General features: G+C 38.8%; 1 protein-coding gene across 2 annotated transcripts in view; it reads left to right on the forward strand.

The window, feature by feature from the left end:
* Window positions 1-15351, forward strand: part of HIPK2 (homeodomain interacting protein kinase 2) — a 165745-nt gene that overhangs the window by 135325 nt on the left and 15069 nt on the right. For both annotated transcript variants that reach the window (XM_070947724.1, XM_070947725.1), the window contains exons 9-11: window positions 7307-7428; window positions 12228-12370; window positions 13268-13447. In XM_070947724.1, the coding sequence (XP_070803825.1) occupies window positions 7307-7428; window positions 12228-12370; window positions 13268-13447 (445 nt within the window). The remainder of the gene's footprint in view (window positions 1-7306; window positions 7429-12227; window positions 12371-13267; window positions 13448-15351) is intronic.

The following is a 15351-nucleotide window of genomic DNA, read 5'->3' on the forward strand; positions in this document are numbered from 1 at the left end:
GCCCTCCAGCTCTTTGCCACCAGCGGCGCTTCCCTCCAGCCTTCACCCAAAGCCCCGCATCAGGAGGCCATAGCAGACCCCGAGTCAGAATTTCTGCCCCCCTCTGACCTGCACAAAAAGACCCCGAAGGGGGAGTCTCCGCAGCAGCAAAACATTCATTGCACATATCCGGCCCAAGGGCCGTAGTTTGAGGACCCCTGTTTTAGTGCAATATAAAAAATGCAAATAATTTTTCTGCAGATCACCAAAATTTTCTCACGGATCACCAGTGGTCCATGGACCACCAGTTGATGACCCTGCCTTAGATTACATTGAGCACCAGCAATAATTTCCTACAGTGTTAATCAGAATAGAATATAAGGGGCCTTGGAGGTCTTCTAGTCTGCTCAAGCAAGGGACCCTATATCATTTCAGACAGGGGGCTGTCCAATCTTCTCTTTAAAACCTCCAGTGATGAAGCACCTACAACTTCTGAAAGCAAGATGTTCCCCTAGTTAATTGTCCTCACTGTTAGGAAGTTTCTCCTTAATTCCAGGTTGCTTCTGTCCTTAATTAGCTTCCATCCACTGTTTCTTGTCTTGCCTTCCGGTGCTTTGGAAAATAAGTTGACCCCCGTCTTCTTTGTGACAGCTACTCAAATACATAGTGCTACTGTGAATTACTGCCTCCTCCTGTTTGCCGGTATGTACAAAAGCACATGTATTACATAGAAAGGTGTAGAGTTTTTTTGCATAAATATCTAGTATTAATATTTAAATAATTTAATTCAGAATTTCCCCATATCTACTTTGTATGTCTTTTGCAAGGAAGCCCTCAATGTGATGTTCAGAGATTGGACAGTCCCTAGCCCAGAGAAATTTGCATGCTTTTTTTTTGGACACACAAATTCCTTGTGTGTCCAATCACACTTGGCCAATAAAGAATTCTGTTCTGCTCTGCTCTGCTCTGCTCTGCTCTGCTCTGCTCTGCTCTGCTCTGCTCTGCTCTGCTCTGCTCTGCTCTACTCTACTCTACTCTACTCTACTCTATTCTATTCTATTCTATTCTATTCTATTCTATTCTATTCTATTCTATTCTATTCTTCAGTAAAGTGTCAGGTTTGACAGGGCATAGTTCTATAAATGAATCCTGGATCTCATAAAAGATATCTTGCTGGGCCAGTAGGCAAAGAGCAACACTTTAGAAAGATAGATTCCAAATTCAGTCTCCAGCATTTCCAATTGAAATGATCAGATAGTAACTGATAAAAATTCTTCCATCACAGAAGTAAATCTTGATCTCCCCTACCCCTTTCTATAAGGTGGTAGAGAACCTTTTGGTGCTGACTGGATTTTTGACAACATGTTGTGAGGTAGTCATTAGACTCCTATTCATTAGGAGGCAAAACAGTGAAATTAATCTCTAGCACCATTCTAATCCTCAAATACGTTCTCTACCTTCCCTAGTTAGCACTGGCCTCTTCCTGGACATGTAGACATCCTTCCAAAAAAATCACTGTGCTGACCATACACACCATTTTGACTTTCTGGGAATGCCTATGTGAAGGCCCAGTGGTGTTCTTGGACATAAAATTCCAGCTTCCCTGTTCTTCCTACACTTAGATGGGATTATGGTAGGCACAATAGAAAACATTTGTGCTCCCTCAGCTGCCAACAGGCATCATGTCTCTTTAAGTGTACCCTATAGATTCTGAAATGTATCCTGAGTGCTCTTATGTTTTTGAAATGTCTTCAGAAAAATGGTACTGAATGTATGATGCTGATACATTTGAATGTAAGAAAGCATACATGAAAATAGGTCAAAGATATGACCCACACAGACCCTCAAGATTATTGAATCCGTGACAAACAACTACAGAAATAACATGATCATCCTTGCTGGGTGATAATGAAACTAATTCGGGCAAATTTCCATCCTAAATACTATTAGATGGGGGAGGAATGGCATAACTATAAGGAATATTCTATAGTTGCTAAGATCTTATTTATTGTTCCTGCTGAGAACCACTTGTTCTGGCAAAACAACAAAGGAATGCAATGACTGTTTTTTTCCATGTTACAATATAAATACAATAAGCTGAGTTCATACAGCACACTGAATCAAAATCAAATAAAGCATACTATAGGTTAGTGCAAAATCAAATAAAGCATGCTACACTGCTACAGCTAAGTCAATAGCCAACAGTTTCAAGATTAAGCCACCAAGGTTTAAATCTATACTCTGGAGTCTATAGCCTTTCAGACGTCGCTGAACTAGAACTTCTAGTGGGTATGTTATTTCTATCCATAGGAAACTTTAGTTCAGCTAATCTGAAAAAAACACAATTTCTTCTACAATACAAAATACATGTTTTTTCATTGACATGTATAGGATTGCACAATACATTAGGAAAGCTGAGTTGGCAAGGTGGGCTCAGATGGAAAATTTCTCAATTTGTCAGTGTATGAATGCACTGACTGATGACATATACCCGTGATGGTGAACCTATGGCACATGTGCCAGAGGTGGCACACAGTGCCCTCTCTGTAGGCACACAAGCCGTCGCCCCAGTTCAGCTCCGCTGCGCATGCGCTCGCGCCTCCCTTTGACCAGCTGGTCTTTGGAGGTGGGGTGTGTGGGCTGCGCATGCATTGCATTTTGGGGGTTCAGGCGCGTTCCGGCCACTTGGTCCAGAAAAGGTTAGCCATCACTGACATATACAGTATCAATAATCACAGCTTGGTTATCATATTACCTGACATTTACCAATTTTCTGGGCAATTTTTGGAGATATTTGGGGTTAGGAGAATAAGGAAATAAGAGCCCATTTCTCTATTTTTGAGCTCCAGTTTCCTTTATATATCTAACTTAGCAGTGGCCAGGAAGCCTGGTTCCCTCTCTCATTTTTTATCCAAAGATATTTAAGTTATTTGTAGATATTGATGTCTTAGTGCACCACTGTGCAGCAGACATTTTATCCTTTTTATGTGGCTTTGAAATAACATAAAAGAACTCCAGAGTGAAATCCTCAAAAGTCCCCCGAGTCTTATTTACAAAAGCTACAAAAGGCATTTGACTATTTGGGGGCAAATTTTTTATCCTTGGTGATTTTTTCAGCTCAGAGAGATGCACAGCTGGTAGGACAACTGAAAGGATGACAGACACCTGAAGTCTTAATTTCTGCCCTGGACTTTAGCAGCCAGTGGCTCTTCCTGCGGAGACAATTGTCTCATGTTCAGCAGTTGCATAGAGTCAATCTCCATTGGGAACAATTGGAAAATGACCGTGTAACTATTTCCTTAATTTGTCTGGGTATCTAACCTTCTCCTTCTTAATGGCTCAGGGAAGGTAACAACTGTTCCAAACAAATTACACAAAGGAAAAATACAGTGTTACGGTTCTTTTCAGAAAAAAATTACAGACCATATTTAATGCATCTTTTAAAACTAAATCCAATTTAGATACCAAAAATAGAAAAGACTCAGGGGCTTTTTTCATTTGAAGTCCTTTGGAACTGGGGCTTAAAAAGGGAGAGTTGAACTTTCCTTTCCTAAAGCACTCTATTTCAATTGGAATATGAATCCTGTTCCTCTTTTAAAGCCCCAGTAGAGTTTCTATTAATGCCTTTGAGAAGGGTATGTTGAGAATGTTTGGCTTGACCCCAGTTTTCCTTGTAAACTCCCAAGGCCATCGGCAAAACAATTGATAAATGTTGAAACTGGCATACAACAATGTTGTTGACATTTGGTGCCCAATCATGGTCTTACTCTAATTTATTGAATACACTACAGTTGACTAATTTCACACATCATATAATTCCAAAATCTAAAAGAATGTATTATAGATAAGCACAATGTGTAGACTGATTCCACGTTAATTCTTACCTGTTTAATCTCAGTGGTTGAAGACTTGGCTGTGCCAAAATTGGAAGCTAGAAAATCCATAAGTTGAACCTCATGGTCTAAGAATTCCTGCCTGATGGTCTAAGAACTCCTGCCTTGAGCAAAGCGTTAGACTAGAAGATCTCCAAGGTGTATGATTCACCAAACATATAGGGAGCCCTCTGTGGTGGGCTACAAATTCTATCCATACAAGCATGACCGGTAGTTAGATACTAATTATTTGTAGTCCTGTATACATGAAGAATGAAAGATTAGTGCAGTCTGCTTTAAGAAGAGATTCTTCTAGGATTTGTCTTTACATATTGTTGTGTAGCATACATATCTTAGGAACTTTTGCTTAACGCACTGTAAGCCGCCCTGAGTCTCAGGAGAAGGGCGGCATATAAATCAAATTAAAAAAAAAACAAAAACTTAAGCTTAAATTACATTCCTAGTATTTGTTTAGGAAATCTAATGGACCCTGGGACTCTCAGTATTATTTTATAATAATATAATTGTTCTATATATTTTTCTTTCTTATACCCAAACAATGGAGGACATTCACAAATTAAAATTCAGCCCTTGTATTTGATTTCACTTTTCATGATTCAGAGAAATCAGATTTATTTCTCATTTATGAAACAATTTCTCATTTACGAAACAATTTCAAATCAGGGTAAAACAAAATTTTAAAATATGCATTAAATCAGTTTTACAATAAAACCATTCTCACATCTTAAAGATAAAACTTAAAACATAGTTGAAAACTTCAGAGTACAGCATGAAACAATAAAATATCGGAAGCAAAAGAGTGCGCACTTAACTAACAGATTACATGAATGGATAACTCTTTAATTGTCAGCTGAAAATTTTCAGAATCACAAAAAGAGCATCAAGAATTTATCTCTTTAAAAATAATTTTAATGAAATAGAAACTGTTAAGAGAAAATAAAGATAATAAAAAGAATAGTAAAGAGTGAAAAAGGGGAACAAGAAGTAGAAAAGAAAAAGAAAGAAAAGAAAAAGATAATAAAGAAGCAACTTCCAATCTTCTTGACAGTGGTTATTGATACCGTATTTTTCGGAATATAAGATGCTCCAGACTATAAGAAGCACCTACCTTTTTGGGGAAGGAAAACAAGAAAAAAAAATTGACTTTGCCTCCCAGCAAAGTCCAGTTCATCTGGCCTATTCACTGTGGCCCATTCAGCACTGCTGCGGCCCATTTACCATGGCCCATTTGGTTTGGGCCGTTTGCCACCACCCATTAGCTGCGGCCCATTCACTGCTGCCCATTCGCCGCTGCCAGTCCCCACTGCCTGGAACCAGCCGAAAATGTGACGTGCAGAGTCCGAAAACAGCCGAAGGGTGGAGGCCGGTAGGTGGCCAGGGCTTTGGCAACATTCGGTGTATAAGACACACCACAATTTTCACCCACTTTTAAAGGGGGGGGAGTGCGTTTTATACTCCAAAAAGTACGGTATATATATATTTACTTTGCCCTCTCTCTCTAAGGTTGCATCATAATTTCCTTCTTTCCATAAGCTACCCTTTCTAATCTTCAAACCCATAAATCACAAGTTTTTGTTAGTCAATAAAAAGTTAATAAGGGGTTTCCAGTCACTAATAAATGTAGTTGTTGAACTTTCTCTATTTAACAGGTTAATTTTGCCATTTCTGTCTTCATCAACCATTCTTCCGGTGTGGGTTATTTCAGAATATTTCCATTTCTGCACATATAATTTTACATATAGTTTTGCAGAAGTAATCATGTACAAAAGTAATGTTCCATGGGTCTTTTCTAATTGACTGTCCATTAATCAGTACCAAGAATTTATCTGAAAACTCCCATTATAGCATCTTATTTCTCTGAAGGATCAAAGTACTTTGCAGGTTGAGTTTGAAAATTGGATGCAGGCTTTTGATACATTCCCACTTTTATGGCCATGTGTAAGATTCATTTTTTCCTAAAAATGATCAAACCACATTTCAGTTGACTATGACATTTGGACAGGAGCCTCTGTTAAGGAGTTCTGATTAGATGCAAGCTACAGATCTATACAATTAAGTTTGAGAGATGCTGAAATCGTACAGAAAAAAATCTAGCTTCATTCAGCATTAGGTAGGACATAGTTGGAATTGTACATCAAGTCTCTAATAACAGTAGGATGAAAAGAAGAATTCAAGAGAAATTCTTGAAGGTAATAGAAAAGTAAAAGTCTCTTTCAAGTCTAGTTCTGCTCCTGATGACTTTATGGACAGGTCCAAACAGTTTTCTTGGCAACAGAATTAAAGAGCTTTGCCACTGCTCCCCCACCCAACTCCCCAATTTCCCATCTACTTTACAGTCTGGGAATTCCTTGTAGTTTTCCATCCAAATATTTCTGCTATGCTAAAGCTTCTGAGCCTAAATGAGGTCAATCAGATACTGTCACCTCTTGAGAGAAATTTGAGGCATCTGAACACAATGTTGAAGGGATTTGGCACACTTTTTGACAATAACAATGATGGTTATTTCTCATCTGCCCAATAACCAGATCTGTCATGGAAGATTACTAAAGACATTGAAAACAGTTAAAGCAAACAGACAAACTAGAAGTGTTAATAAGGACCATAGGGAGGATACAATAAAAATGGTTTAAAAAGCCCCTTCCCAATACAACACAGACATTTAAAAAAAAAAAAAACACACACACAAGTAACCTCACTCCAAAAATTTCTACTGGAAAATAAATGTCTTAGGCGGATACTAAAAATACCATAATATATGCTATTCTTGATTTGTGGAAGAACAAATGAAAAACCTTATTCAAATGATATGTTGGTGTTGAGAGAATGGACATTTTGCCAAGTGAAAGAGAGCAGTTGGCTGATGGAAAATTTGCACAGTAAACTTGTAAAATTTCTACTCCTGATAAAAGATTAACTTGTTTGCCTCCAAGCTGTTATGAAAATATTAACATACTCAATAAATTAACAAATGAGAGAGGAAGTATATATAATAAAGCAAAAATATAATACCAACAACTGCAGAATAATTTTAAGAAGGATCTTGTTACTAGGATTATACAAGTTTTGAAATTTATTCAGAAGGGGTATATTGGAAAGCCTAGAACTATGACTACATCCCTTCCTAAAAGTAGATAGTTTAGTCTTCTGTTCAAGCTTGAGACAAAATGTGGCTGCTTTAATGAGCTGCATTTGCTTTAATCTGTCAATTTATTAAAGTAATTGTGTCTTTTTCAACCTTACAGAAATTTCAGGTATTGCATTCACATGAAACACCTCTTTTAAATCATTTGAAGCGTGCACAGGTTTACCTGGCATCATGGAACCAAATTGAATGAATTTTTTTCAGGGCTGTGCTTTTTATTGATGGTGATTGATCTTAAAAACATACATATTGTCTAACACTGCTTTTTCTTTTCGTTATTTTCTTGGCTCAGGATTGCAAACTTCCCCTTCAAAGCATGCTGGCTATTCTGTCCGGATGGAGAATGCAGTTCCCATAGTTACTCAGGCTGCTGGGGCTCAGCCCCTTCAGCTCCAACCAGGGCTTTTAGCACAGGTAAATAATTAATAATTTTGGATCAAGCAACAACTTTTAAGGAACTATACAGAGTTGTCAATAAAGAAGAGAGGTTCACATGTGGAAGTTATTGGGGATTTTGAGAATGTGCATGATGTTATTTGACCTTTTCCTCTTTTTATTTGTGGAGGGAGGAGCTTCCTGGGATTTTAAGATATTAGACAAACTCTCCCCCCATCTCTATTTTTTCTTAAGCCATTTGCCCCCAGCCATGCATGACAACAGCTCTTGCAAATACATTTGATTTCCATACTTGTCTTCCATCAGGTAAGAATGTTCCAATTACACATGGCTTTATCAAACTAGCAAGAACAAAATTGGGCTAGATGATCCATTGAGCTGACTCTATTTCTGGTTGCAGCCTAGACTAGAAACTGTTATTTCGTAGAACAATTCTCTCAGAATTTGATTAGTAAGTTTTATCAAGAAGTTTAAAATAACAATACAAGAATTATGGCAATCACACTACTTTCAAGTGAGAAATGTTCTACAAATTAGGGCAGAAAATTTCTGGGTTGTTTTTTTCTCATGCTTTTTCAGTGTAAAGGAGGAATTTTCTCTCCTTAATGAACACGAGGCAATCTGCATCAATTGATTCTTTTGAAAATAGGCATTAGACTTCTTATCCATCTGATAAGCAGTTCTCAAAATTTCTTAGAAAGTTCGGCTACACCCAAAATACCATAATAAGCAGATCTTTAGGGATGCTGGTTATCTCATTTATCTGCCTTTTATTTCAAATAAAATTATTTTGCACCAATGCACAAAAGTGAATGTGGTGTTTATGTCAGGATGATCCAGTGTTCTTAGATATCAGAGAATTCTCAAATACTGCAGATCACTGCCTTGCCTGGATCGCCTCCCAGCATCAGTTAATTGCTTTTCTTTTTGTGCTTCCAGGCTCCCGTATCTTGGAAGTCGAACTTAAAACATGTGTTGTTTCTTTTCATTCAACTTAATATGATCTTCTGTCCTCATGAAGGGTCATTGTTAAAGGATACTTGACTGACATGCATGGAGTCCATCTCCGTGAAAACTTGCCATCCTTCTCCAAGAAGTACATGTGAAGGAGAACTGTCACATTTATAAATCAAACTGAAATATTCCATGACAAGGGGAAGATCTTTCACAACAACAACAAAAAAAGGGGAAAGAAAATAAGTTTCATAAACATCAATATGTAAAATATTTGGACAGAAGTACCTTGTAAAATTAGATTAATTGCCTGGCTCTGCGCATGGGTAATCACACAAATTACACCCAAAACATTTGACAGGCTTTTGAGTTGGCTGCATTACAGTTGGCAATTACAGCAGACAGACTAAAAATACTGAGCTGATGCAAAGGCTTAATCACTAACACTTAATCAGATAAAGCAGCAGGGGAGATTGTTCAGGTAGTAATTATAGCATCTGAATCAGGCGTGTGCAACGTCTTTAGGGGTCAGAGGTCACGTTTGGGCTTTGGGTGATATATTAGGGGCTGCACTCTAAGAATTAAATGAGGTCAGAACATTCAGACTCTGGTGTTCTCTCAAACACTTTTCCCAAACATTCCCAAAATGCTAACCAGTCCTAATACTATCCTTTTCTGTCAGTTAGATTCATAACTTAAATTGGAGTAATTGTAAAAGCATTAAAAAAAGGAGTGGGGGCTTTGATTTCTTACAAAGCCAATCAAACTAAGCCCAGCCCTTCTTGAAGCCTGCCATAATCATCACCTGTAGTCTTAGGACTGTGTTGAGCTTCAAGAACCCTCCCCAGGTATCTGCCAAATTCTCTTTTTATTGTGGCAAAACAGGTCTATGGAGATTCTCGGTCATCCAGGACATAATTGTCCCAAAGATGCTTTTTCAGGAGGCAACTGGGCTTTCTTGTTTTTTCTTTGAAGACGTTTCTCTTCTCATCCAAGAAGTTTCTTCAGCTCTGACTGGATGGTGGGGAATGGAAGGATTTATATTCCTTGCAGACATTTTGCATTCAGTGCAAAACGCAATGCGATGCATGGTCATTTGCATTCTCTTTAGAGAGTCGTTGAGGCCACCTGGAGGTTTATCTGTGTCCTGAGGGTCACCTGGGTAGTGCAAATGTGTGTGGAGGCTTCTTGGCTGCAGAATGTTTTCTGCCCTGGGTCCCTTCCCTGTTGAAGACAGGCGCAGGCGGTTGGGGATGAGTCTGTGTTGTCTGAGGGAAGAGGGAGTGAAGCTCTCATAGGTCAAGTTTTTTTTTAAAAAAAAAGAAGAATTGGGAAACTTGAAATGCTAAGTTCATAAAGGAAGAACAAGGAAGGAAAAAGGAAGCTGGAAAATGGAGGTGTCAGCTGGGCTGAAGATATAGTCTTAGTAACTTTGAGGCTGTGCCTAATGCGTACATTCATAGCAGTTCATATGATAAGGCTGAAAGTAACGGGACTTAACTATATAAGCATGCAGAAAGAGAAGAGAAAGGATCTGACATTTTCTAGGAATCTTCATGCAGTCTTTGCGCAAGACATTAAACTCGTTAATTGAACCATGTTGTATTGAGTCAAGTCAGTTGTCTGAATTTGCAGAAAACTGGCCAAAAACCTGTTAATTGGTTACTGCTGTACACCTTGTCCTTCACTTTTAGATCATCAGAGGGGCAGTTTTCAATTGTCCTGCTGTAGATAGATTTTTGACTGTTAATTCTGCTTTTCCTGTGGCCATGTCTAGAACAAACAGGCTTACTGAAGTTGTAACAAGTACAACTTTCTTGTTAGTTTAGGACAGAGGTCTTCAAACTTGGCAGCTTTAAGATTTGTGGACTTCAACTCCCAGAATTCTCCAGCCAGCATAGCCATCAGAGTTGAATTCTGGGAGTTGAAGTCCACAAGTCTTAAAGCTGCCAAGTTTGGGGACCCCTGGTTTAGGAAGAACCTTTAAACATACTTGTTTACCCAGATCTTTTAATTGTTCTATTTTAAATTGTTTTTCATCATTTTTTTAAAATTTTATAATGTTATTTTATTGTTTGAATAGTGTTTTGAGATTTGTCTTAAAATATACTTTTCTTTTATTTGTATTTCTGGGAAGCACTCTGAGCCATTAAGGGCCTGGTCAAGCAAGCCCTTAACTGAGAGCCAGGTTGATGTAGTGATTAAGGCATCAGGCTAGAAACCCAGAGATTGTGAATTCTACTCCCACATTAGGCACAAATCTTTCTGGGTGACCTAGGGCCAGTCACTTTCTCTCTGCCCTAGGAAAGAAGCAATGGCAAACCACTTTTGAAAAACCTTACCAAGAGAATTACAGGGGAATCCAGGCAGTTTCCAAGAATCTGATATGATTGAATCTACCAAAAAAAGACCTTTAATTAATAAAGCCGACTAGCCCATCAGGTTTTAGCTTAGTGTGTTGCATGAATTTAGCCTATGGCTCTGGATTCCTGTCAAAACAGCTCTGGTTTGCACAACGGCCACCATTTATGTCCTTATTATCCTGTGACTTGAATTCTCCCAATTATCTTTGTTCATCTAAAATCTAGGTCTTGAGTTACTTTCTTTTGAGTCCGGGTTTTTCAATCTGTACTCTGAAGAGATTAAATTGCCCTGCCATGGCATGTAGGAGGAATCCTAATATGACCTGTGTATAAAATCTTACCTACTTCCAACAGTGAGTCATTTGAGCAAGATGACACTTGCAACTGTCTTAAATGATGCCATCTGTACTTACACCTCTCTTAGGTGACAACATCTACAGAACGATGCTTACACAGCAGTGAAGCTGTTCAGCCCTCAGAATGAAGGCTCAAATACTGTAACACTGCCAAGTGTTAATTTAGAATTTACCAAGAAAGGAGAAAGCTCAGGGACTTCTCACTGGTTTGCTTGGGGTCTAATATTTTACATTTCTAGTTGGCCAAGAATGTTAATTCTTTCTTAATACCTGGCACCATACTACTTTTTCATTAAAAAAACACCAGTGATATTGGATTGTATATTTGTTCCTTGGATAGAAGGCATAAAGATGAAATTGTATCTCAGTGTAGACTTGGAGGTAAACTCCATTATAGAGCAAAATTAACCTTGAACTTAGTAGAGTTTACTTTGAATAAACATTACACGCATGAATACCTACAGAAATGTACTTTGAAGAATGGATGCAACCTAATCTTAACTTAATTTGGAGGCAGGCGTACTAAATTCAGTGAATTTATTTGTAAATAAACATTGTGTACCATTCAGTGCTTTCTATATATATCTACTTTAGAATAAGACCCATTGAACAGAGGTTATTAAGATTATTGCTTAATGCTAGTGATGTTGCCTTCATGCTTCGTTTGAGATAAGAATGATCTAAAGTTAGATTATTTTAATCTCAAGGATATCTTTTCATGGTTTATCCCTATTCCTGACTTTGTTGTTGTTGTTAGTTGCAAAGTCATGTCCGACTCATTGCGAATTTTGGATAATAATTGGGAATACTATATATGGGTTGTTTGCAGTGATCACTGAGGGCAGCCAGGCTCAGCACTTTCTGAAAGTTGTTGCTGCCAGCTAATGGATGGCTGATTTTTGCAGCCCAGTTATAGTATTCCTATCATAGGTCAACATCTGCATGTGACTTTATTCCTACATTATCCTCCTCTAATTAAAATTATTTGCCACCCATCTCTCCCCCAAGGCAACTCTTTATTCAGTATTGCAAAGGGTTCTTTAAAAACTGATCATCAATAAAGATTTGTTAGCACAGAACACAATGGATTGTAATAGTGAGATTGTAATAGTAATGGATTGTAATTTTCTGTTCTGATCCACAGCAAGCCTGGCCTAGCGGCACTCAGCAAATCTTGCTTCCTCCAGCTTGGCAGCAATTGACCGGGGTAGCTACTCACACCTCAGTCCAGCATGCTACTGTAATCCCAGAGACCATGGCAGGGACTCAACCACTGGCAGACTGGAGGTAAACAGAAAATAAACCTAGTTCCATGAGATGCTGTTTGCAAGAGCTACGCATTGTTCAGAGTTTATCTCCTCATCATCATGGTCCATGATTTGTCCTGTATTATTGGATATGTTGTTCAGATTTCTCCATATGTAGTAGATTATCAAATGTCACTCTTCTTTTTCTTACCCTCAGACCTATCACCATATATACATCCTTGATCCTCTGTGTGTGTGTGTGTGTGTTTGTTTGTGTGTGTGTGTGTGTCTTTCTTTCTGTTCTAATGACCTGAAGTTAAGATTGTTTTCACACTAGCCTCTGGGGACATATCATTCTTCATTCTTTCAGAAACAACTGATACCAAATGGTTCAGTAAGCAGCAATGAACCTTTTTAGCCTTACAAGAAATGGATTATTGTGATAGTTTATAATAAAAACCAGTTGCCTTAATGTTTTGAGCCTACAAAAAACATTTAAATTAGAGGTACAAGAGCTCTTAAATACAATATAGAACTTGGCCTAGGCACGCTAACTACCTCTACCTAAAATGATAAGGCATCAGTATGGAATATCTTGATAACAGTGTCCTGATATCAGAAAGAGATCAATGATGTTAGGGATGACAAGACAATAGTCAAGATGAAATCAATATAGTGGATATCCTGCTACTGTACTAGCATTGGGAGAATGTTAAGAAAGAACTCCCTTGAAAACACCTTTAAAGGTCTGGATGGGACATTGGGAAAAATTATTGCAGCTGCACTAAAATATTATTTCAAATGCAGGAGGAGTTCATGGGAATGGGAAGATGGAAAGAAGTGAAAGTTATTTCTAAAATGCTTGTCAGATACATGGTATTGCCATTGATTTCTGAATTATTTTTGAAATATGCAAATTTCCTTTCTCTTCTTGCAGAAACACACATGCTCACGGTAGCCATTACAATCCCATCATACAACAACCTGCACTTTTAACAAGTCATGTCACCCTTCCAGCAGCCCAGCCTTTAAATGTGGGCGTAGCTCATGTCATGAGGCAACAACCAACCAGCACCACCTCCTCAAGGAAGAGCAAACAGCACCAATCATCAGCAAGGTAGGAGGGCGGGAGGGTGATCCATGTGGGAGAGAGACAAGCAAGCTTTTGTCTGTTCTTCATATAGTCTGCTGATTAAAAAGAGAGGAGAGGTCCAGTATGGAGCCCAGTCACTTTCGTTCATTTTCTTTTCACTGAGCAGACACAAAGGATTTTGGAAAACGAAAAAAAAAAATCTTTAGATAACCAGAACATGCAAAAAATGTTGAGTGAATTCGAAATATCCTGTTTTGACTGTGGAGCAGCTGTTTTGATTTTGAAATGGGCTGTTTCAAACACTTGGCAAGTGTTTTGAACTCAAAATAACTCTGTTTCAAGTGGGGAATACTCTTATTTGAGCTCAAAACACCTCCCAAACATTCAGAACAGTCCATTTTGTATTTGGAATAGAGAGTTTTAGATTTCAAATGGTTCAATAGAAGACATATTACACATTCCTTTCATGAGAGATGTTGCCAGGGTAGATATGGCATTGTTGAATTCCCGCATGCACATTTTTAAATACGCACAACTCATATTTGCTCAGGTCAGGCATAGCATTATTCTTAGAATGCATAGCACACAAATGCTCGCAATTATCTCCCCTCATTGCCGGTTGACAATGTACAAGAGAAAAAGCTTGCCTGTGCAAACGGTATAGGCTTTTTCCTTGCAGGCACTCACACTGAATATCTAATGTCCATGAACCCAATGGCATTTGATTGGCACTGGCAGTGGGGTGAGCCTCAATTCAACTGATGAGCAGTAACAATACCTGAATGGGTCTAATACGAGTGAAGTAATCTTGTTACATTTTGAGATGCACGCGGTAAAGTGTGAATAGAGGAAACAAGCCCACAAGTCAGGATTGAATAACTCACTAGCTGATATGAGTTTGCCTTAGATCATGGGTGTCAAACTCGCTGTGTCACATTACTGTCACGACATTTTCTCTATTCGCGGAGCTGGGATGAACGTGGCCTGCGCATGTCGCATCAGGCCTGCAGGCTGCCAGTTTGACACCCCTACCCTAGATGATTGGGGAAAAAAAAATTAATATAGGAAGTTTCTAAGAGTAGTCATACCAGTGGTCCATTATTTACCTCCCCATCAACCAGGATGGAGTTCTTGGGGAGAAGACGGGATGCCTCCTGCCTCCACAGCCTCCCCATGTGCACCTGCACATTAGCCAGGGAAATGGTGCTAAGCAAAGGGGACTTTCAAGGGGTGGGCAAACCCTTAGAGGCAAAGGCTGGGTGGTGTGTGCTTTGCCTATTACTGATATCTACCATCATTCTGGTCAGGGATGTTGCTGATTGTAGGCTGGATGTTTTAGTCGAGGTCTTCATTCAGTTGGCCATAAATTGTTTTTCTGGCTTGATTTCCTTTACAAGTAACATTCTGAGCCTGTAATATAGGTGACATCAGCCTATGAGCTTAGTATCGGATCACATATGAACCCCTCCGTAGATATTATAGCATTCTTTCCAACTGGGTGTAGCAGCATTTTGTCAGGGCAAACACTCAAAACATTCGCAGACTGTGCCTCTTGAGAGTGGAATCTAATCAATGTGTCTGTCAAAGCATTTCTTTTAACGAATCCTACAATCCTCTCAATAATAGGAGAAAACATTGAAATAGATCCACACTTGATAAAATGGGGGCACATCCTTAGTTGTTTGCTCTGGTTGAGGCCAGAGAACCTATAATGAATTTGTAAACCCATCTGTTTATAAATAACCTTGCTTTCCAGCTTTCTTTCCCCATGTGAAAGGATGGATAGGGACTGCAAAAGCCTCTTCAACCATTAAAACAGGGAACAGATTCTCCTAGCACATCCTGGCCTGCTAAACTTCCCCCATCTCCCCACCCACATGTTGTTTACTCAGGGAGGTGGGAGATAGGAAGAGGCCCTGTTGCAGAAT

The sequence above is a fragment of the Pituophis catenifer genome, unplaced genomic scaffold, assembly GCF_029215685.1.
Source record: "Pituophis catenifer annectens isolate HBS135680 unplaced genomic scaffold, rPitCat1.0.hap2 SCAF_7, whole genome shotgun sequence".
Taxonomy (NCBI): domain Eukaryota; kingdom Metazoa; phylum Chordata; class Lepidosauria; order Squamata; family Colubridae; genus Pituophis; species Pituophis catenifer.